This window comes from Podarcis raffonei, chromosome 3, assembly GCF_027172205.1.
Source record: "Podarcis raffonei isolate rPodRaf1 chromosome 3, rPodRaf1.pri, whole genome shotgun sequence".
In the NCBI taxonomy this organism is placed as follows: Eukaryota; Metazoa; Chordata; class Lepidosauria; order Squamata; family Lacertidae; genus Podarcis; species Podarcis raffonei.
Genome location: NC_070604.1, coordinates 69,678,036 through 69,702,048, shown reverse-complemented (window position 1 = coordinate 69,702,048; position 24,013 = coordinate 69,678,036). Strand labels below are relative to the sequence as shown.

Genomic DNA, 24,013 nt, shown 5'->3' with positions numbered 1-24,013 from the left:
AGGCGATTGGGCTGCATCCGGCCCACAGGACTTAGGTTGCCTATCCCTGCTCTAAGGAGCTTAGCCCCACGGGTTCAAGTGCATCTGGAAGGGAACATAACTCAGTGGCAGAGCACATGCTTTTGCAGGTCTCTGGTTCAATTCCTGGCACCACCAATTAAATAAAAGATCAGGTACCAGATATGGAGAAAGGCACATGGATCTATGGACACAGTATAAGGAAGCTTCCTAAGAAAGCAGCCCACAGCACTGACTTAGATAGATTCAATAAGCAAATGGGCATGTATGGACAACCTCTGATATAGAGAATAGCCTCCTCTATGAGTCTGTACTTTGAATTCATGAACAGTTCTCTAACAGCACACGATTTATTGGCATCAACTTAATTGAAATATTTTTAGTCAGATGAGCAACACAGAGACTATAGTATGTATTTCAGGTGCCACAAATAAATAAAATTACCACCATTAAATGTAATTCGAATGTTTTACTCCTTCCAATACTGAACTAGGTAATTAAGCACCTATCAGTCAGGAAGCAAAATGAGGCCACCCAAAAATAAAATAGTGGTTTCCCTGTACTTGGGGAAACAGGTATGCAGAGGTACGGTATATTAGTTTGCATGTTTCTTTTAAATGGTCCTGAGAGTTTCTAGGACATACAGAATGCTGAATGCATACAGGCAAAAACTTTCCTTCCCATCTCCAAATCTGAAGCACAACTACAGTACAAGTGTCTTGATTCACACTGACTGGAGCCCCAAACAATAGCATTTCAGCTATCAACAGGGATATTGCATGTTTTCTAAAGCTGGTGTCCACCTGTCTTTTCTTAAAACAAAAACCGCAGAGGAAAGATTGTCTCCAAATTCTACTAGGGATTTTTAAAATCTCAAACTCTTGAAGAAAAACTGTAATTACTGATGAGAAGTTGGTGACATGGTGAGTGAGAATCTAATGTTCTAGAGCTTATATCTTCAGTTTTACTAAACTTTAGCAAAGAGGAAACCCAGGATTTTCGGAAAAAAGAGAGACATTTTGGAGAATGGATCCCCAGTGATCACAGGATACTTTTTCAGGTCCTCGGTGCTCTATGATATCTAATATCTGCCAAAGAATATTATTTGCCTGCGCATCAAAATTAAAATATGAGCACCTGGACCATATTTAAACTTCTTGTATGCACTTTCAGGATCCAAGGAGGAACAAGCCTTGGTAATGGGGAAACAAGAAAAGATAGAAAAATGAACCATCTATAATGCTGGAAAGAAAAGGGTTGTGGTGATAACAAAGCAAAGAGACATAATAAAGAGCCAAGAAGTTCATATGGGAGAGACCCACTGTGCAAGCTGAAGTCCTTCTGCTGACTGGACCTATCAGTTGAATCACATTCATTACATTTATAGTAATTATTTCTGAAATTCTATCTATACATATACATTAGCATATGCAAATCCATGTGGGGTTTTTTTTAATTATTAACAATGTGTTAAGTTTCAGAGGGGACCAAGTTGCAGAGGAGGGCTAGGTGACTAACAAAATGCTCAAACATCCTTTCAATCCCACATGCTTTTCTTCAGGAGGGGAGGAGCAGCCTCCTCAGCCCCCACATTGCCTAGAACTGGAAAACATCCCCACAAGCAATAAGCTTATTTAATACCAGTACTTCTTTCTCAAAGCCATTTAGAACAGAGGCACCATGTTCTGTGCTTCTCTAAGCACACAGCTCCAAAACCGCCCCTTACTGAGAAGCAAGCATGCCTGCACTTTAAGCAGGTCAACAGAAGTGTAGTAATGGCAACAGAAGATGCTGGGTAGAATCCAATGCATTGCTAAGTCTCTTGTTCCACTGGCGCATGGATTTTTCTTTGTGGAACGGAACATTTCCCCCCCCCCCCACACACACAGGGGAAGTGCTATTGTGCAAACAAAAATCATTGCACTGATGGGATGCAGTAGTTGAATACCATCCACAGACACAACAGAGACAGCCTAGAGCAGCTCCAAATTTTGGAGGTTTCAATTTGAAATTGGGGCTGGGCCCTTAGCTAAAGCCATTTACAGATGTCTCGTAGTAACACCTTTGTCAATGTTGTATTTCCATGCATGAGGTTTTCCCTGCTAAAAAAAGAAAGAAAATTTCAACATTTTCCTTCAGTAAGATTCTGTATTTCCTTATCATCCTGTAAGCATAAATTGCCAAAACGGAATAGCATAGACATCTGGTGGTGGATTATTTCTTTCATATATAAAGTCTACGCAAGAAAAGTAAAAAACTAACTATCCTGCTGGGTTGGATTAGTCCAGTCGCGGACAACTCTGGGGTTGCGACGCTCATCTCACTTTACTGGCCAAAGGAGCTGGCGTTTGTCCGCAGACAGCCATCATGTGGCCAGCATGACTAAACCGTTTCTGGTGAACCAGAGCAGCGCACGCAAACCCCGTTTACCTTCCCGCCGGAGCGGTACCTATTTATCTACTTGCACTTTGACGTGCTTTCGAACTTCTAGGTTGGCAGGAGCAGGGACAGAGCGACGGGAGCTCACCCCGTCATGGGGATTCGAACTGCCGACCTTCTGATCGGCAAGCCCTAGGCTCTGTGGTTTAGACCACAGCGCCATGCGCTGATGGTAGTGAGTACTAAATGTATTCCCTTCCCCCTTACATCTTAACCTCTGTATTTCACTGTTTCTGGATTTTTAAAAAAAGCTTTACTTAGTTTTTTGTGCTGTTTTTAACTGTAGTTGTGATTTTCAATGTTTTAATCCATATGCTGCTGCATTGGACATCAGCATTATTATGAAAATTAAACAACTGCACGTTTGACTGCAAAAATTCATGCATTTATCTCAGCCAAGACCTTTAAATTGATGGAAATAACTATATGTTTTATTTAGTTCATATTTATATGCACTTTTATTACTTTACATCATGGGTGAGGAATTGGATCTGACTAGTAGGTCAGATTGTTATCTCCCTCAGCCCACCACCCACAGGTCAAGTCTGACAGGTGGATGAGGCCCCCTAGCTGTTCATCATCTGATGCTCTGACATCAGGTAACCTGATTTTGCTCACAACTTACTTTCAAACCATGTGGGTAAAGGTGTAGCCCATGAAAAGCAGTATATGAGGGGCTTTGCTGCGCATGGTGCTCCGTAAGTGCAGCAATCAGCTGTGCATAAGTGCAAGACAGTTTCACAAGCCTCTTGCACAGCAAGTCAGAAGCCTGACAGCTACATCCTTACCTGTCCTACAACTAGCATCATAGAATGGCACTGGTGGGTGTGGCTTGGCTACAGTGGCCTGGTGGACCTAATTATGCCTGTGGACCAAAAATGCCCTACACTGGGTTCAGGTTAATGAAAGTATTTTTTGGCAGAATTAAACTAAGGACACAATGTTCTAGGTCATAATCAGTGCAAGAGTATTCTGCTCACAGGGCAAGCGTATTTCAAAACATTCAATTTATGGCAGACCTATGGTATTTTACTTATTTTTCTAATGCATTAAGAGAAAATTCTTCAGCACTGGCCATAAACGTAAGTGAAATAACATAAAAGAGTAGTTTCCATTCAAAATTTGCTCCATCTTGTCACCATGTGTAACTTTGTGGGACAACAGCAACACTTACAACTAATTCTATTTAAGAGTCGCTTGAGGTCTGGCAGAAAAACACCTGTGACTACTCCAACAAATAGGACACTTTATCCCATATATACTTTGAAGTCCTGAATCAGGTGATCCAGTGTAAACTACGCATCATTCTTCCCTATGTCTCTGGGGCTGTTTGCATGCCATGTATTTAACTCTACAGTAGTTTTAATGTCTGTATGCACTGAAAGTGGACAGGAAAGGGAAACACAAGAAATGTTGCATGCTTACACAAGCTTTGACATCTAGCTTGGGATTGTAAATTTTCCATCTATCCATGCTTCTAAAGGTTCCAATCCCAAGCTTCATGATAAACTGAAGAACTGATCTGTTACAAAAATATGCAGTGTTTCAAAAGTACAAATACACAAAGGTTATTTGGTGCTTAGCATGAGAAAATTGCTGTTACATCATTTTCACTTTTCAGGTCGTTCCATGGCTGGGTATGATTTACAACAAACATGAGGACCAAGTGGAGAAAAGTGAGGTAAAAAGCAAAAGAGCTTTCAAAAGTAAAAATTTCAGAAATTGTGGGTTTCAGAGGTAAACTAGCTCAGTACTTCCTTGCCTGAGAAACTGTTCAAGAACAATTATATCTGCTTATAATTTTCAAAATGCCATTTCTGAAAATCACATTTGTAGGGAGTGCAAAAACTTATCAGCTGTACTCCATAAATAAGACCAAGATAGCTTAATTTAAAAGTGAACAAGCATAAGCCCCAGAGGTTATGTTTCATTGAATGCCAAGACTGCAATCCCCACTGAACTCAATGGAGTTAGTTCTAAACAAACAATGCTATAAGAGTAATAACCAGGAAACAAAGAAAATCAAGTTTTATTATTAAATAATCTGACTGATGTCTTAAAACAGCTTACATATTTTAAAAAATAAGTCTACTGGCTTAATCACTTGTGATTTGAAACAAGAGGTTTTAGATGAATAATCCAAATATGCGCTTTGTTTAAAGTAGCTCTGATTATGAGCATATGATTTTACATTAATTATAGGAACTATGCAAAGTGTTACTGATGACTTACAGGTTTATGAACTGCAACAGAATCAGAACCATGCCTATCAGATGTCGAGATAATTTATGTATGTTCAAATGTAGTCACTGAGTGAAGATCAATTTTAACCAACAGAATTTACTTCCTGGGGATTGTCAATGCATTTTCCTAAGAAACTGCAAAATACTGCATGGACTGTCAGCTGTAATATTCCATGTGTATTCATGGTCAATATGAGTTAGCTTATTTTAAACAGAATGAAACAGCATATTTTATTAATCCTCATGCAGTGCTGTCAAAGTATTGAGTTGTAGGAGAATAATTTTATTGATCAATTAAATTTGCAAAACATTTTCTCTACCTATTTGGGAATCTGGAATATATTTCCTATTATAACACCACATCACAGTCAAATTTAACATGCTAAAAGCCATTATGCCATCAGTGAAAGAATACTGCCAGTTGCTTCACTTGACTGTGCCATATTACTAAAAGAAAGCCCTTAGCAATTTCAACCTAAAATGCAAAATATCTGCTATGTGTGGGTACAAAATAACAGGAAAATAACAGGGAAGAAAGATCTGTCCAGCAACACTTCCTCAACGTTACTGAACAATCTGGGTGGAAAACTTTAGTTTGCCATTAAAGCTGATGATCTAATTGACAGATTAGTCACTATACTAAAGCTATTGACTCTAGCTAGCATCACAAAGAACAAAACAGATCCTTTCAACTAGAAGACTCAGAGAGCAGACTTGGATCCCAATTTTTGAATTTTGTCTTAACAGAATGCCACAACTCAAGACTAATTTAACCATAACTAAAACCTTTGGTGGAAAACATACATATTGTTGAATAATAAAAGGCAGGAGTCTTGTTTTTCTTACTTAGCCTATTCCAATAATAAGCGACAGTACTCACAAATATACCATTCTGTATGCAATTGTATTGATGTACAGATTCTAATCAGTTAAATACTAATACCAGTGTTGCTACATTCATTATTTTAACCGTTAAAGTCTTAAAAGACCTGCAGAATTGCCTATCAAGGCTCATCACTTAGGCCAAACTTTCTATCCAGAATCTAACACTTGACAAACATCCAGACTGATGGAATCTGGATAACACCAGTTCCAGCAAGAATATTTAACAATCTTTCTCCCAAAATAGGGAAATGCAAAGACATTCAACCTATTACATTATTCCAGATTAGCACACAAAAACCCTTCAGGATTACATGCAGGATCACACTGGTGTGTCAATAAAAGTGACCCAATTCCTTCACTACAATTTGAAAATTACCTTAAAATGTGCAAGTCCAATGAATCTGAATCCATTTTAACAGCCAGACCATCAACAGTCTGGTGCATTTTTAATGTATATCAACAGACAATAGTGTACAGGTTTCCGTTCTGGAATGAAAGATAGAGAACTCAAGCTTTCCTAAGCAGCAATGTAACTGTAAATTGGATTTCCCTTCCCAAACAGCAATTACCAAACATCATGGCAACAAAAAGATACCTTCTATTAATGGCTGTATTCTAGTTATTCACGGACTCTTTTCAAGTATTGCATTCTTTCAACTTCTTAGGGAAAAAAGTTAACTTTGTAAGACCTGAATTGCTTCTCCCTCTAATTATTTTCTACATAAAATGTTAGTTTATTGCAACACTCTCAACGTTATTATTAAAAGGTGGGATCCAAATAGCATTGCTTTGCTAACAGAAGACATCTGTCAGCAAAATGGAAGACAATTTGTGGTGGTTGCTCTTCCCCCCATCAGCCTGCACTGCCTCCCTAATTTGGTCTAGAAGGTTTCCCAATCTTCTTGAACAGACTTTAGGATTATGCAGGAAGGGGAAATTGCTTCAAATAGCCTTCTGTTCTACTGATGAATGTCAGGGGAGTAATACGGAGTTCTACCCATATTTTTTTACCAGGTTGTATTGCGAGAGGATGAATAAGAAATGTAGAAAATAAAGTTTGCTTTTTTAAAAAAAGGACCATGTGACAGTACGATGCCAACCTGTCTATTTTTTGGCAACTAACAGGTCCTACAAATATTTTCATCTTTTAGTACAAAGAATCACATTTTTGGGGCTGCATTAAATTTTTAGAAACTGGTCTGCTAAAAATATAAACTACTAGATGGTAGTACCTAATATTTAAGGAGATTGACAACCAGATACCTGGGGTTTTTTTTGCGGCCTCATCTAACAGATATAAGATGCTAATTACTGGCATGGTAGCCATTTTAGTAATAGAGCAATCTTATGCATGACTACTCAGAAGAAAGTTTCACTCCTAGGTAAGCAAATATAGGATTGCTGCCAGGATGATCTGAAGTGGCCAGCTATTTGTTATAAGCTAATAGTGTTTTGTTTCATTTTGTTCTTAAAGAGGTTCAATTATGTTTTGGGCAACAACCATGGACCAGATATTCACTGCAAGAAGATAATCACAAAGTATTTTAATGCTACCACTTTCTATCCAGAACACTGTAACTATTACAAAAAAAGGACAATTCAAACATTTTCTTCAATATTTGCTTCGAACATAACCACACTTTTTTTTAAAAAAACAACAACTAAAATCTTACTTTACACCCTCCCTTCAGAGTATATTGGACTCCACCTTCTAAAGCAATCATAATTTAGAAGAGCAAATGTTAATTTGATTTAACCTGTCACATCAGCTTTTATCATCTTCTTGCTATCTAAAGAAGGTGAAAGACAATTTTTCATTTTATAACCTAATTCCATTTCAGTTTTATTTAACTGTCTACATTATTCTGTGAGTGTGTGCACATACACAATCACACACAGAAGCAGTGGTATCTACATACAGTTTTACACAAATATTTACATACACATGTTATACACAAACTAATGCGATTCCATGATTTACTTTTAAGTAGAAAGGCATATGCTTTTGTAGCATATTTAATTGTTGCACTGGTCTTACAAGAGTACTATAAACCTTTTGCAACAATTAGCTAAAGCACATTTCATTCAGGATTTTATAGATTGTATATAAAAAATACAATACCTAGAATGCTTATCAAACAAATAATGCTTTATTGGCATCTAAAAAAAACATTAAAATGTATGTTATTTTTTCAATTTTTTAACCCACTGCAGTACGAGCAACAAATCACAGACACGTACTTTTGAGAAATAAGAGACTATAATGCAGAAATATCAAGAACACACCATTCTCTGTATTATTTATGCTCCTTTTTTCTTTTTGGCCAAACTGTAGGAACATATAGTATCACAGCTCTGCCTATGCTTTAAAATTCTGCTGCAGCCTAAAAACCTGGACAAGATACACCAGCACCTGTTTTCAAGTATAACAATTTCCATGGCCAACCTAATAGCAATATCTAAAAATTTCCATTTCTTCCATAGGAAGTCTTTGTTTGTTTGACAAGCTGTTATTTATCATTGTGAAGTAAAAGCAAGTGGGGCAAGTTTGCGTTTTGTCAGAAAAAATAAAAAAGAAAAAAGAAAAGAAGGAAAGTTTACCTACCATGTTCAAATTAAGAACAATTTTCTATACAGGTCAGTTGTACAGCTATTTAAGTGAAAGATGAACAGGAACATTAGATTAACTTAATTCTGGCAGACAAAAGTGAACTACTAAGGTCCAGTCAGCAATTCATCTATTACAGAGAGAGATGACAACTTTACAAAAGGTATCTTTTTACCTACTGAGTGATGATTATGTCCCCTCAGTTTCTGTGCTTTCTACCACTGGTTCACTTTCTAATTCAGCTTCTGTGTCACTCTTCTCTTTTTTTGTGTCACTTGAAGTTGCCAGCTTTTCATAAAGTTCTGGTTCACCCTGTACTTGCGCTGCAGGTGGCTGACTCTCTGTCTCTGCATTTTCACCATTAACTTGGGGCACACTGTCAGTCTTTTGTTGAGATGTGCCACCTTCAAAAAATTCAAATGCTCTTGGATGTGGAGGGGGTATCCAGTTGTTCTGTATTCTCTCTCTCCCAAATCTGTTTCCATTAATTTCTCTGCCAAAATTAAAATCTCTGTCATCCCTGTCCCTCTGCCTTTCCCAAGGTCTTCGGCGATCATCAAAGTCTCTGTGAGTGTCTTGTTCAAGTCCCCGGTTCCAAGTTGGGCCACTTCGATTTTCAAATCTGTAGTTTGTTTGACGATACCTTTCTCGGTCTTCCTGGAAGCCTTTAAGACCACCAAATGTAGGAAATGAATGATGCTCTCTTTCATCAAAATCTCCTCTTTGTCCCCAGTGCTTATCTGAATTGAAAGCAAAATGGTCTCTCCTACCAAGTCCTTCCATGCCTGGTCTTCCAAAGTTCTCTCTTAAATCTATGTGTGGCCTGGCAAGATGTTCTCTTCCATCTACTGGAGGTCTTCCTAGACTTTCTCTTGGATCTAGTGGTGGCCTTCCAACTGAATCCCTCATATCCACTGAAGAGGTCCGATTAATGTTCTCCCTATTTTCCACTGGAGGAAAGCGATAGTCTCTATCTCCTTCTTGCTGAATGCTGTCATCTCCAAGTGCCAACCTTTTATCTGGATTCGACATGTTATCAACACTTTGTCTACCGGAAGTTCCAAATGGTCTCTCTGTTTGAGTAAACAAATCTCCTGAAAGGAAAGCTCTAGGCGGAGGAAGGGATGGGTCGAGGATTGCTGGAGGAGGAATGCTATGCTGTAGTGGTATTCCAGGCTGCAGGAGAGGAAATCGTGGCCCAGGTGGCTGTGGCATTAGTCCTGAGCGGATATCTACTAGAGGCATTCCAGGCAACCTTTGACTAGCAATAGTTAAATGGGGTACATTTTGAATTCCAGCATGTGGCTGTAACCCTAAAAGTCCAGAGCCACTTGAAATATTTGGTGGTGGTAATCCTAATAGTCCAGAACTACTTGAGACTATCGGTGGTGGCAATCCCAGAATCCCAGAGTTGCTTGAGACAATAGGTGGTTGGAGTGCTGCCAAAAGCCCAGAACTACTTGACACTATAGGTGGCTGGACTCCTGACAAAAGTCCAGAGTTACTTGACACTATGGGTGGCTGGAGTCCCATGAGAAGGCTGGAGCTGCTTGAGACAGTCATGGGCTGGAGTCCTGCCAGAAGTCCAGAGCTGCTGGAGACACTTGGAGGCTGGACACCCGTCAAAAGCCCAGAGTTGTTTGAAGCATTAGGTGGCTGAACTCTTGTCAAATGTCCAGAGCTGCTTGACACACTGGCTGGCTGCACAAGCCCAGAACTACTTGAGACACTAGGAGGCTGTATTCCCCCTACAAGCCCCGAACTGGTTGAGACACTTGGTGGCTGCATTCCCCCAGTAAGTCCAGAACTGCTTGAAACATCATCTGGAACTGAAAGGCAAATACAAAAATTTAAGTCAGCAGAAAAAAAGAGTACATACTATGAAATAGCTAATTTTCTTTTTTTTAATCAGCTGCTTGTGTTGCTTGAAACTGCAGCAGTTTCATCTCTGAGTTAGATTAAACCAAGATCAACATTTATCAGTTGGTTTCTTATCTGTTTGAAATCGTATTTGTAAAAAGTAAACCCAGCATCTCAAATTTGGGGACAGACTGAATTAAGCAGGATTTGAAATAATAATAAAAATACTCCTAAAATATTTTAACTAGGGTGTCACACAATCAAAATCAAAAGAGGAGATATTTCCCTCTACCTAGTCATGTGAGTTGAGATAAAATATAAAAGAATACAGAAAGGGATTAAAAAATTTGGTGCCATTCTTTGTAAAATGCCAACATGGAACAAGAAATACACATGAATGCTACTGAAAAGGCCTGTAACGCTAATGAAAGTAACATGTACTCTGATCTTATTGTAGAACACTCCAGAATGTAGGAAACAACAGGAACTATGTTCCATATGAGATAGCATGGAGCTCTAGACATTATGAATCCATCTTTTACTCCTCCAGGAAAAAGAAGCAAAATGTTTCTTGGTCTCAGAGAAACACAGTGTTTAAGAAGCTGTGTCTGCATCTGTTGCACATTCAAAACCAACATGTCATGTAGAAAGCTAAGCTATGCACTGTGAGTTTTAAAATCAGGGGACATTTTATTATTTGATCAGCACCTTACAATATGTGGCCTTGGCACCAGTAGCTACTCCAAGAACTACCCCTTTAGAATACCCATGCAGAAATGACCACTCTAGTTGTACAAACTTTATGAGCAAAGTTTCATTGGGCTACTTACCAGCTCTGTTTTCACTTGATGAAATCTGAAGATCTGCAAGATGGGATCCCTTTTCATCTAAATCTGACTTGTTACTTGACAGAGGAGTAAAAGCACTTCCAGCAGATAATGTTGGGGTGGTAAGACTACTAGAAACAGTGCCAACTGGTAGAGCAAGGTTGCTATAATCTTTCATTGACTCTTGAGCAATTGGTAGCGAAGACTGTACAAGAGCTGTAAAACAGAACACACATACAACTTCTTACAACCCTATGCATGCCTACCCACAATGAAGTCCTGGTATATTCAATAGGATTTGTGCCCTAGTAGAAGTGTTAAAGATTGCAGCTTATGTTGCAGTATCACAGTGAATTCTTTTCATATAGTTGTATGTGCAAATGATGTAATAAAAAAATCTGGTAATCCTAAACTATAGACTAAATATGTTATTTGCAGTATTATCAAGCTACCATTTACAGCAGCACAAAATGAACACACATTTACTTTGCCTTCACCTTACAAGCAAACAAATCATTTTAGAAACAGTTTGCTATCAAAGTAGCTATCATAGAGGCTGGCAAGTTTCTCCTGAGCTACAACTATTTCCATTGATCTATACAATTAAAAACAAAGGACATATTCCAATATAAATACACAACACAGTTAATGGTTTTTTTTTAAAATTCTCATCAGTAGCTCCCTCCAACAAACATACCAAATGTATTTTAAGTTGTCCTCTAAATGTAGGAGCCATTTTGGAGTTTGGTGAAAGAGCACTGCCAAACTGAAGACACAAGGAAAGATATAAACTAACTTACGGGTTGGAACTACTGGCGGTGGAACAGGTGGTGGAACTGGGGGAGGCAAATAACCTAGAAGAAACAAAGAATAAATCTGAATAGACAAAGCCAGCAAAAGTGATCTGAATAACTTATTTGTATAGAAGACAACATTCACTGCATACAGTCGTACCTTGGTTTTCGAACACCTTGTCTCGAACGTTTTGGCTCCCGGATGCCACAAACCTGGAAGTGAGTGTTCTGGTTTGTGAACTTTTTTGGGAAGCCGAACATCCAACGTGGCTTCTGATATAAGAGTGCAGAAAGCTCCTGCGGCCAATCGGAAGCTGCTTTTTGGTTTTCGAACATTTTTGGAAGTTGAACGGACTTCCGGAATGGATTCCGTTCGAGAACAAAGGTACAACTGTATATGCAAGTGCTCGACTGAATTAAAATTATGAGCAAGCGGTATTATTTAAACCAATATATTCTGTTTTGCATCTTTTGTGTTTTAAAGTGCAGTTGTATGGGGTTTTTTATTTTATTGTTTCATCTTCTTGTAAGCCGCTCTGAGGTTTTTACAATCAAGTGGTGTATAAATTTTAATGACATAAAGGAGTATCATTTAAGCATTACAAGTTAAATAAACATACGTCAGTTAACTCCAACAGCCCATCCTATGTATGCATACTTAGAAGCAAATCCCACAGGATTCAATGAAGTTTACATCCAAGTATGGATCTTTTAATCAGATCAATCTATGTGAATTTATGCATAAATTTATGTCTAAATTATATAAAGGTAACTTACCAGGAGGTGGGTGTGAAGGATTGAAGCTTGCTCTCATGAAGGGAGGTGGAGGAATTGGACTATAGCCAGGAGGAGGGACAGACATTGTAACAGGAAATGTTGGTGGTACTAAACTAACTGCTGGCGCAGATGGAGCTACAGGAATCTGTTTAGGAGAAAAGTAAAGTATGTCTTCAATATTTACATAATCCCGTTATTTTAAGGCTATGCAGATTTACTGGGAAGTAAGTCTCACTGAATGTAGCAGTACTTCCTGTGGAAAACATGCCTAGTATTGGGATGTATAAGTAATAATTAGAACCAAAATCTACACAATGACAATAGTAACTATGGTCTTCCAAAATGTGAATTAAAGGCTGTTAAGCCTGCTCCATCTTGCAGTGTCACGTCTTACTAAATCTACTGTACACTGCTCTGATCTCCTCCACTGAACAGAGTGATCTGGGACTTTGGGTCCCCTACACTGTCACTTAACAGCCAACCAGCACTATTGTACTGTATCAATATTGCCTAAAAATCATGTCTGATTGGCTGAAATTTCCCAACATTTTGGAGCTTAAGTGAATACAGAAAGTCCTTAACACAAAAAGCTAACTCAAAGGTATTTTGGTTAATTGAAAGAAACAAATGACTAAGTAAGAGAAAAAGAGATCCCTGAAATAATTAAGCAAAAACATAAACAATTAAACTCACAAAAACAAACTCCCAGATCTGATGAGACCCCGCAGTGAGCAGAGCAGAATCTAATAACATATGACCGGCAGGGAATATTGCCTTTTCATCATTAGTGTACAATGAAAATTCACAGGAAATCCAATTTTCTATGCCTAATAAAGGATTTTGAATTGAAATCCAATTTTCAAGCTCATCCAGAGAGAAAATAGGAACTGGATGTCTAAAAGCAACCACTTATCCTTAGATGTTCAGAGGAGATTCTTGTCACACTTGCCTACCACCTATGTGTTAGTTTCTGTTTCCCTCACTGAGCAGCAGCTGCAAGTCATGGGACTTTGTTTTCATTCCACAGTGCAGATACTGTTGGATTCTCACGGGAAAGGGAGACTGGATGTGACGTTCACTGGTTTCCTGTTTCTTTGTTCTTTCGTTTCTTTGGGAGTTGCTCTCTGCTTCTCACAGAGACAAGATGTATATTTGTATGCTCTCAACATAGGTTAGAAATAAAGCTTGGCAATGTAGCACCATATCTGCTTCATTTGTTTGCGGACTCTGGGATGTTTACTCTGCTGGGCTCAAGGCAAGATGAGCCATATCAGCTCAAGGGCCGGAGCTGAATAAAACTAACACTATGTGCTTAGAGCTCGACTCTACTGAAGGATTTCCTCTGGTCCATTTTGTGGTGATTGTCAAGAGGCTGAAATAAGTGCCCATGCTAATGACTGTGAGTGGGACCTCCACACAGAAAAGGACAATCATAATCTTTCAGCACTGAAAGCACCTGGATGCTAGGCCTGCTTTCGGACTTAGGGATGTATATACTAAATAAATATCTCTTCAGACCATCTTAAACCTGCAGCATATTTTAGGGTGTTATTGGGTTGTTATTTTTATTTTGATTATATATATTGTGATTTTTATGTTGATCTTTTATGTGACCTGCTCTGAGACCTCTGGGTATAGGGCAGTATATAAATTCAATCAATCAATCAATCAATAAAATAATAATAATAATCTCTCTCTATATATATATCCAGGTTGTGCTTTCCTTCAGATGCACAACCTTTAGAAATAAATATGGTTAAAAGTGTATAGTAAGTGTCACTTTACATTGCATAGACAATAAAAGATACTCATAATTATGGAGTACTAATAATTGGGTGTTTCTTCAACTCACGGCTAACTAGAGCATTGGGAAAGTGAGCATGCAGGGAGAGAGATTTACTGTAAATTAGGGGTGGCAAAATGCTGGTCCATGAGCCTAATCTGGTCCACCAAGCCTATTCTGGCAGCCCTCTAGCCCCTGATCAGACAGCAGTTCTAAACAAAGCCCCTCTTCTCCACCAGCGAACAGATAGGAATGCTCCAGAAACAAGAAGGAACACAATGATGTGATCCATGTTATCTGGCTGCTCAGCAAGCTCAGGAAACATTGGAGGAGACTGTTATACACCTTCCTGTTTCTGGAGCATTCTGATCTGCCCACTGGTGATGAGCACAAGGGGTTTCATTCTGTGTCATCAAAGCTAGAGTGATTTTGATCCTGATCATCCTTGGGGAAAGTGTGTTGAATTGGAGGTGAGTTAATTCTGACTTATAAATTATAATGGAAGATGGGGGGGATGGAATGTCCACTGTCTCTATTAGGGGGGCTTACTCTACTGTCATCCCCTATCCCCTGGCAGCAGGTCATTTCCCACTGCTGCTGGGGAGATTGGGAACCCTCATCCTTTGCCAGACTATATCAGTGGTCCCTTACTAGCCGAGTGCTCTCTTGAGGGCTGGACCTGTAGTCTATCTGTTTTAGCATATATCCCCCTCCTTCTGCAGTTGGCAGCCCTTCAGCTTATTGGATAGCAACCTTCCTGGACAACTTGCTTTAAGATCCATGGGCATAGTCAAGGGGTTGCAGTTGGGAGCAGCTGCTGCCCCAATCAAGAAAAGAAATAAAAATGCTTAACTGACCAATCGTGTCACAGATAACTCAGTTCTGCCCCCCCAACATAATGCCTGACTATGCCCATGCCAAGACCCCATAACAGAAGTATCAATTCTTCACTTTCTTCTTTTCAAATGGTATGGGGGATGAGGGGGACTTCTCCTACAAACTGCAAGAGGTCAGAAAACCTTAAGAAAAGTCTCTGCTAAAAGGGAAAGCAAAAACTGCCTGGCTTTGCAGCCTGCAAAAGTCAGGCTTTTGTGCTAGATGGCAGCAATAATCGAGAAGGGTAGAGTAAAAACTTTTGAAACCAGAAAATTTCAAGTTCTGCTTGCTGACACAGAATATAACCCATTCCATGTCTGACTACCTTTCCTGGATGAGAAAAGCAAAGACAGAATCGAGTCCAATACTAACCTGTAGCATAGTGACAGACTGTGTGTAAGTTTCTGTTTGGGTTGTTACGGCTGTGGTCTTGTCAACTGTTGTAGTCTGGGTTGTTTGCACAGGCTCTTTTGTGGTCTCTGAGCTTCTTGCAGTTTCCCATTCTTAAGAAAAGAAACAAGATAATAAGATTTAATTAGTGTTTCAATAAAGAAAGAAAAGGACAATTGGTCTTACCTGAATAGTAGATTTATTAGGTGGATGATGTAGTATTTGGACTGGGCTGTTTCTCTTGTATGAGGCTCAGGCAGGAGCAAATAATTGTGTGTGGTAGACCGCTCCTCAGTTTTTCAGACTCGCCAAGCAGGAGCATGGTCACAAAAATCTAAAACTAAATTAAAAACAAGGGCCTACCTCCCCCCGGCTAACACGTGAAGAAGAACAAGAGTAAAGAAAATCAACTCCCCACAATAAAATTCAGGCATATATACCATCCACTTCCTGACAATGTAATGCAAAAGAAAAAAGAATGTCATATAATGTATACAGTAAGAAACTGTTAAGAAAGCAGCGTGTGGTTGCTGCAACAGGTAGCCCACGCCGCAAAAATCACTGAGGAAAATGGCAGTCCAACCGCTGAAACAGCAACTGCCAGCAACAGGAAATAAAGACCAAAAGCAAATAATTAGTTGGAAATAGAAGTAAAACACCAAACACAGAATAGCAAAAGATGTATAGCAGGGAGGCTGGGGTTTTTTTTGGGGGGGGGCTTGTTCTACCTCAGCGGAGGACAAATCAAAGGGCAGACAGCAAACAGTAACAAAGACAGGACAAAGTATCAGACAAACAGATTAAGAAGAGGAAGATTGCCAAGTACAGTGGTACCTCTGGTTGCGAATGGGATCAGTTCCGGAGGCCCATTCACAACATGAAAAGAGCACAACCCACAGCGGCACGTCTGTGCACGCACGGGTTGCAATTTGCCACTTCTGTGCATGCGGCGAAACCCAGAAGTAACGCTTTCCGGTACTTCCGGGTTGCCGCAGGACGTAACCTGAAAGAACCTAACATGAAGCGGACGTAACATGAGGTATGACTGTAACTAAGAATAACAAAGAAAGGAGTTACAGAGGGCTCAGATAAATAACAGCCAAAACAGTGGTCTACCTCCCACAATTCTTTGCTTCTGCCTGAGTCTCATGCAAGAGGAACAGCCCAATCCGAACACTTCATCGTCCACCATAATAAATTGAAAATATTAAAACATTTTCAGAATACTTTCCATGAAACCTAAATCTTTTTAACGACTGGAGAATAAGGAGATATGCTCAGAAAAACTGCCTGGTCATAGCCAATTCATGAAAACTTTTATGTACAGCTAGATGTGAACTACTAAGCTTGCTCGTTGAATCTACAGTGAAGGCAATCAACAATTTGTGCCTGATAGTTTTAGAAACTCTTATATCAACAGTTTGTTGAAAACCATTAACCAGAGTTTTTTTGTTATACCATCCTTAGAAGATCTAATATGGTAAGTTTTAGACTTACATGTTTACTCAGAAGTATATACAAGTATGCCCTATGTAACTGACTCCTTAGTGAATTAGTTTAGTATTGTCAATCAATCCTAAAGAAGCTTACTCAGTAAGTCCTAATGAGCTGAATGGCAGTTACTGCCAAAGAAGGGTATAGAGGACTGCAGTCTTAGTCTGGCAATCATTCTAGTGCAAGATAGAATTTTTCTAGTGACTTTATGATTCAGTCTGACTGCCAACTGCTAGCCTACCTCTTAATTAGTATGATAACAAAACACCTGTCATTATCATTCTAATGGGCACATATAGTATCTCGGAAACACATTTTTCTGTAACAAAAGATGAAAATAAATAAACCATTCTTACCACTATTTACTGTTTCCTGGTCAATCATGCCTCCTTCTGCAAAGCCATCTAAATCATCCAATTTAACTTTTTCCCAAGGTATATATGAAACTCCAACATCTGCATCCCAAAATTGTTTGTATTCAGTTTTCACACCTTTGTTTAAAGCCCATGCAATCTGAAAATAGAATACAATTCAATAGTTATGTAAATAAATCACAACTAACATTTCTACCAGGCTTTTGATCTCCTTTCAAACATACTAACCAACAGTCCCATTACATTGTTCATAAGATGGAAGAACTTGCTATGATAAACCTTCAATATATCCAAATTAAAATGAATTCTTTCACCATCATGTAATTATTTTCCTCTTCTGAATTATACTTTCTACAACTTCATTATCAAGTTATTTAGCACAGACCAAATTCTTTGAGCCTTTTGTCCTCTACAATTATTGTGTAGTACTTGCCTGAAATTCTTCCCCTATACCAATCCCCCCCCCAAATGATGCTCTAATGCAGATACTGTTACCGCCAGCCATAAAGTTATATTAATTGGTGTTTTAAAACTGTGTTCCTGTTGATTTCCCATTTTGAAATATTCCAATTGTAATTCTAATCACTGTCTTGGTAAGAAAATTATTCTACAGAGTATCAAGAAATTCCTATTTATTCTCAGTAACTATAGGTATTACCAACCATGAAATGTTGTATTCTTCACTGTATATGAAAGCAAACAATTACTATAATTTATCTTGAAGATGAATAATATGAAGACGTACCTTAATAATTTTAGATCCAATCTTGTAGGATCCAGAGCTTAGTTTCTGAAGAGCACGATAGGCATCTTGCCTATGAACCATACAGACATACGCACAGCCCCTGGGAGGGATCATCTATAAGCAAGAGTCAAGTAATAGTAAAGTGTAAACTAATGGCTAGGAATCAGGAATGGCCATCATGGTGGGACGGTGCTATCCTCTCAACTCTGGTGTTGCTGCCACTTATTAGGATTGTGCAGAGCTGTGCATCAGTCAAAGTCTCTGGTACTCCCATCCTGTGCTCACAAAGCTCTGACCTTACCACTGCCCTGCCCCAGTACATAGCAGTGACACCAAGTGTCAAGAAGGTGACACCACAACACTGTTTCAGCTGTGATCCAGTCTCCACCACCACCACCACATACACACACTTTATGTCAGTTTCCCCTCCTTCAGCACCCACCATGCCATTCTGGAGGGTCAACCTGACTTTCAGGAGTGACGTTTCAAGAACCACAATGAGCTGCAGAAGCAAAGGAGAGGCAAGCAAACCTGACTTGTTGTGTAAGCAGAACTCTACTTAAATTCCTCTAGAACTAGCTAGGAAGTACAGTTACCTCTATGTAAAAAGGTAAAGGTAAAGGGACCCCTGAAAATTAAGTCCAGTCGCGAACAACTCTGGGGTTGTGGCGCTCATCTCACTTTAAAGGCCGAGGGAGCCGGCGTTTGTCTGCTTCTGCAGACAGTTTTTCCAAATCATGTGGCCAGCATGCCTAAGTGGCTTCTGCCGAAACCAGAGCAGTGCACAGAAACGCCGTTTACCTTCCCATCAGAGCGGTCGCTATTTATCTACTTGCACTGTGTGCTTTCGAACTGCTAGGTTAGCAGAAGCTGGGACCAAACAACGGGAGCTCACCCTGTCGCAGGGATTTGAACCGCCAACCTTTCAATCGGCAAGCCCAAGCAGCACAATGGTTTAACCCACAGCATCACCCACATCCCTTACCACTATGTACTAACCCTTATTTTCTACTAAGGGGGGTACACAACTGTTCAAACAAGGTTATATTATTTTTAAAAATACATATGCTAATTATTTCACTTACATTTATAGATTCTATTTGTCCAAATTCTTCAAATAAATTGGTTAAATCTTGCTGGGTGGCTTTCTTGTCCACCTGACCAACCCAAAGTGTAGTACTGCAGACTGTAAAGACAAATATTGAATAAATCAAGTAAGAGTTTGCTGCATATGTTCGCTTAAGCTGGAATCTTTTACGCAGGCTTTTGCCACAGACAAGCTAAAGCAAGTTGGGACCTTGCACAGGGCATGTAATGTATCAAACCAATAAATACAATTGTTTAATTTAAGCAGAGAATTCTACTCTTAACTAACCCTTACCATAAAGCATGTAAAATCTCATGCCAAAACTAATATGTACTGTAAACACATTGTAGGAAAGTGAATTAGGAAATATTAGAAAAAAATGTCCCAAGAAATCTGTCTCAACCCTCTGCTTCTTTTGAAAGAATGACTAATAACAAATTAAATATTATTTTATTCTTAGAAACATTAATCTGCAAGCAGATGACTTACCACTTAGTGTTTTTGACCGTATAGGAGGCAACCCTTTTTTCTGTCGTTCTTTTTCCCTCTCTCTAGCTCTTCTTTCACTTGAGTAGGACCTGGAGGACTTCCTCTTTCTTTCCCTTGATCTAGAGCGCGAACGCTTTCTATGTTTACGCTTTCTAGAGCCAGATCGTGATCTGGACCTTCTTTTTCTTGGAGACCTGTAAAATAATCAGTTTAATGCTGCTAAGAGAACACTCATAAGAAAAGCACAAAACTCATTTTGGTTTTTGAACTTTGGGACAAAAAAACCCCTACTATATTAAGAAAATTACAAAATTACCTTGAGCGGGATCTTGAACGTGTTCTTGATCTTGAAGGAACTACAGGTTTCTTTTCCTCTTGCTCAAATACCTCTTGTTCTACAACTTCTTGACCTTCATCTATGTCCATGTCCTGAATATAGAAGAAAGAGGGGCTCACACCAAAGTACAGGAAAACATGCTCACAATAATTTCACAAAAGCAATCTATATGCACAAAATGGCTTGCATATGAAGGTCTTATTCCTCATTGCAGTTCTATATGCAGAAAAGAGTGATGTGAGAAAATCCTCACATGCAGAATCTGAGGGTATATGTGCTATTCTCTTGTGGCGAACATATTCATGAAATTATCACTTCCTTCAGAAAGGATAGCAACAATCGGTTCAATGAATGTGGAAGAATTCTTAGGCCCGGTATCATATCTATAGCATATTGCTGCCCAGGAAGACCCTAACAAAGGCTAGTGCATTTATCCTTTATTTTACAAAATTTACATTATTGATCTTGTAAACTGTAACCACAGAGATCACACTTTATAGATGTAAATAGAAACAGTGAATTTCACCTGTTGTTGAACATCCATTGAATTGTCAAGATTTGTTTCTACTTCTAAAAACTGTTGGTGGCTGCTGTCTTGTGAAGGTGATGCTGAATGCTCAGAACCAAAATTCCCTTCTTGTGTTTCCTCAGGACTTGCCTGCAAAAAATATATATGAAAGGTTAACATTTCCATCTGTTTTACCTGAAACTGTACTGGCTTTGCAACCCAATTTGGCATAAAACTATCATTATTATAATATTTGTTGGTTTGTTTATTTTTGCCCAATTATGTGAAAAGACCAAGAGAAGAGCCATTGCAATTCTAGTGAGGAATCGAAACATTACTATTATGAACTGCGAAAAATATTGTAAGATGAACTTAGAATGCAAAGTTCTGCATTTTAAGGAACTGTTGTATCAAAAATTACATTTATTGTTTATTTATTAAATTTCTATATTGCCCTTCATGAGGATCACAGGGTGGTTTACAATATGTATATATTGTACAGGTTACAATATATATAGGTTACACAGGAGAAGTTAACAAATTTGCTGCTTTTTGAGACTAAAATTATGACTCCATCAAATGCCACTCAGAGCATAGATTCATAAATCCAGATGGATATGTTAGATGTGTGTTAGATGTCAATGCTTGGTGACATCTGGTGGCAAATCTACTCAGGTTTTCTCCTGAAAAACGAAAAAAAATCTCCTGAAAAATGAAACCAGTACTGAAAAATACCAATATTAAACTAATTCTCAACATTACAACTCTGTTCAGCTGTATACAATTTTTAATTCATCCATCTCAAAGTTTGCCAACACCTTTTCACTCTGCAAACCCTGTATTTCATTTGATGACTATTTATAACTAGACCATTGTGAGAGAGGTTAGTTTTACCCTACTGATGATGTGTTGTTGCGATCGTAATACTGCTCAGTACGAGAGGAACAGCAGGTTCAGATCTTTGGTGTATGTGCTTGGCTGTTGAGCCAATGGGGTGAAGCTACGATCTGTTGGATTATAACTGAATGCCTCTAGGTCAGAATCCCCCCAAACGTATTTATAACTATTATCTAATTCCCACTTTAGCAGTGTTTCTGCTATCAGAATATTTTTATTCAAACAATCCATTTTCTTTCAAAGCCATTCCTAGTCTCTCAATTTAGATACTCTTTGTACAAGTCTTTTGCAAAACTATGTAAATCTACAAAGTAGGGCTGCTATGCTCCAAATTCACACAGTTATGAAGGGATGTTAACTACTAGTATTATTTCGGGGTTATGACACTAAGGAAAAAGGCCTAAATTATGCAAGCCTTTCTTCATAACCTTCTGCCACCCTACCTGAATAGTTTGAACCTTGGACTTGAAAGCTGCTTAAAGAGAATGTCATTGGGATATTGCTACATACTCCAGTTTGAGTTTCAGCCAGTTTCACCAAACCCTCATCCCCAAGCACTTTTTGATCTCAGGGAAGTGCTTCTTGGTGGCAACTGATCAGAAGAAATCACTTCAAAACAAACACACACATACACACAGTTGCATGTGTGCCTCTTTGTACTGCTGCCTTCACTGTGTGAAAAACATTAAAAGTAAGCTATAATGCTTTTCTGCATTTATGATAAAGAACATTAAAGTAAAACTCACTTTTGCTAACTAGAAACATAGTAATAATACTAAAAAGATGAGCACCTATTGTCCAAAAAACAAAGTATTATACCTTTGGAGGTTGCTCCAGAAGCTGCTGGCGGAGATGTTCTAGGTTTTGTTGCTGTAACTGTTCAGCTAGTTGGTGAAAAAGTGAGTTGTTCACAGATTCAGATACAAGAGGCCTAAAACACACAATTAGAACAGTCAATCGACCTCTTACTACGTAGTAATAATCTTATAGATTGCTTTAATACAAAAACAAGTTCGTTAATAGGGCTGTGCGATAAATTGCCATATTGTGTTATGTGTTTCAACAAGGCAATATACTGGTGAACAAAAGGTGGAGACTTGACAGCTTCCCAGGGGGTAGCTCAGTTGAACCTATACTTGACAGATACTTTACAGATTATTTGCAGGCACCTGGTCTCCTGCTTTGTTTGCTCTCTTATGCCTCACTCTAACCTGTAAGAAATGATGATAAGCCCTCACACAAACCAGCAAACTCTTCAGCTTCATGGTATCTTTCCACTTAGAGCTCAGCTAATTATTCAGAGCCTGCTAACAATCCAGGAGGGGACCCCCCCCCAAGCTAGACAATCAAAAGATCCTGGGCAAAGTAAACAAAGGTAAACAAAAAACTGGAAAGCACTTTTTCTTCCTTCACACTCACCCCCACCAGTGAAAAAAAAGAGGGGGAAGAGTTTTATTTTTCTGGTGGTATTTGTGTTGTTGGTTCCCCCTAAATAGCTTTCCTCCATATTAAAAAGGAAGGGTTTTTAATAATTTAAATGAGACTATCTTTTTGCTTACCCTCCCTCCCTCCCTTTGACAAAAAGGAAGAGATTGGTGGGATGAGGGCTTCTGTGGGGCAGCTTCTGTGGGGTGGTGGTGGAAGGGAGTAGATTAACTGGCTGCCTTATGCTGAAATGGGAGGTTGGGTAGTATGTGAGAATGATGGGGAGGGTGTTTTTCGGTAAGCAGTGCAAGCAAATGTGTACGTACTCACAAGCAAGCCCTACTGAATTCAATGAGGCTTACCCCCAGGAAAGTAGAAGTAAGTTTAGTTGAACTCAGTGGGGCTTACACATGCACAGGTTCCACTTAGACCTCTGAGTGGGGAAGCAGATGCAACTTGACTAGTAAATCACCTAAACTACTCTTAAATTAGTTTAAAATATATTAAATATATTATATGGAGGTTTATTTAATATTTTTGTGAAATCTACTACTTCCTTACATTTTAAGGCCCTCCACTGCCGCAGGGAGCCTCATCAAGGCCCATAGCTGCTACAAGGAAGCGCAGCATGCCCTCTGCAGCTGCGAGGAGATACAGTGGGACCCTCTGACCACAGGCAGGCACAGCAAGGCCCTCAACCACAGATATTGTGATATATCACAATATTGTGATATTTAGCTGGTGATATATCATGATGTTGAAAATCAGGTATCACCCAGCCCTATTCAGTAATACAACTGAATTTTGCACTAATTTGCAATCTGTTGCTATAGACTTGAGGTTACAATAATAGCTTTGACCCAAAGATGCTGTTGCAGGCCTCCATGAATTCTTGCTCTTGTTACAACTCCGAGGGCCAAATCTTATGCTAGTTTAGAAGGCTCCCCAGGAAGCAGCTTTTGGCAGCACAAAGGGCTCCAGTAGGAAGGGGGAAGCAAGAAAGTATTTATCAAAGAAACTCGTAGCACTCCTTTCTCGTTCAAAAGAAACTGCTCAAGGAAGTTTGCAACATACTCACTGATACAATATGACAGAGTAAAACAGAGAAGAACACAACCCATGGAAGTTAGTATCCAAGCCAATGTTCTATGTACATT

General features: G+C 39.0%; 1 protein-coding gene across 4 annotated transcripts in view; it reads right to left on the bottom strand.

The window, feature by feature from the left end:
- Positions 1-24,013, bottom strand: part of SCAF8 (SR-related CTD associated factor 8) — a 69,640-nt gene that overhangs the window by 25,588 nt on the left and 20,039 nt on the right. For 2 of the 4 annotated variants that reach the window (XM_053382225.1, XM_053382228.1), the window contains exons 9-20: positions 22,251-22,362; positions 20,553-20,684; positions 20,006-20,118; positions 19,690-19,883; positions 19,199-19,299; positions 18,114-18,227; positions 17,351-17,507; positions 15,483-15,613; positions 12,452-12,596; positions 11,681-11,734; positions 10,884-11,096; positions 7,115-10,022 (exon numbers count right to left, since the gene is read on the bottom strand). In XM_053382225.1, the coding sequence (XP_053238200.1) occupies positions 8,383-10,022; positions 10,884-11,096; positions 11,681-11,734; positions 12,452-12,596; positions 15,483-15,613; positions 17,351-17,507; positions 18,114-18,227; positions 19,199-19,299; positions 19,690-19,883; positions 20,006-20,118; positions 20,553-20,684; positions 22,251-22,362 (3,106 nt within the window). In that variant the 3' untranslated portion in view covers positions 7,115-8,382. Of the gene's footprint in view, positions 1-5,961; positions 6,072-7,114; positions 10,023-10,883; positions 11,097-11,680; positions 11,735-12,451; positions 12,597-15,482; positions 15,614-17,350; positions 17,508-18,113; positions 18,228-19,198; positions 19,300-19,689; positions 19,884-20,005; positions 20,119-20,552; positions 20,685-22,250; positions 22,363-24,013 lie in introns of those variants that run through there. The other 2 variants (XR_008329572.1, XM_053382227.1) reach the window with 2 other exon arrangements.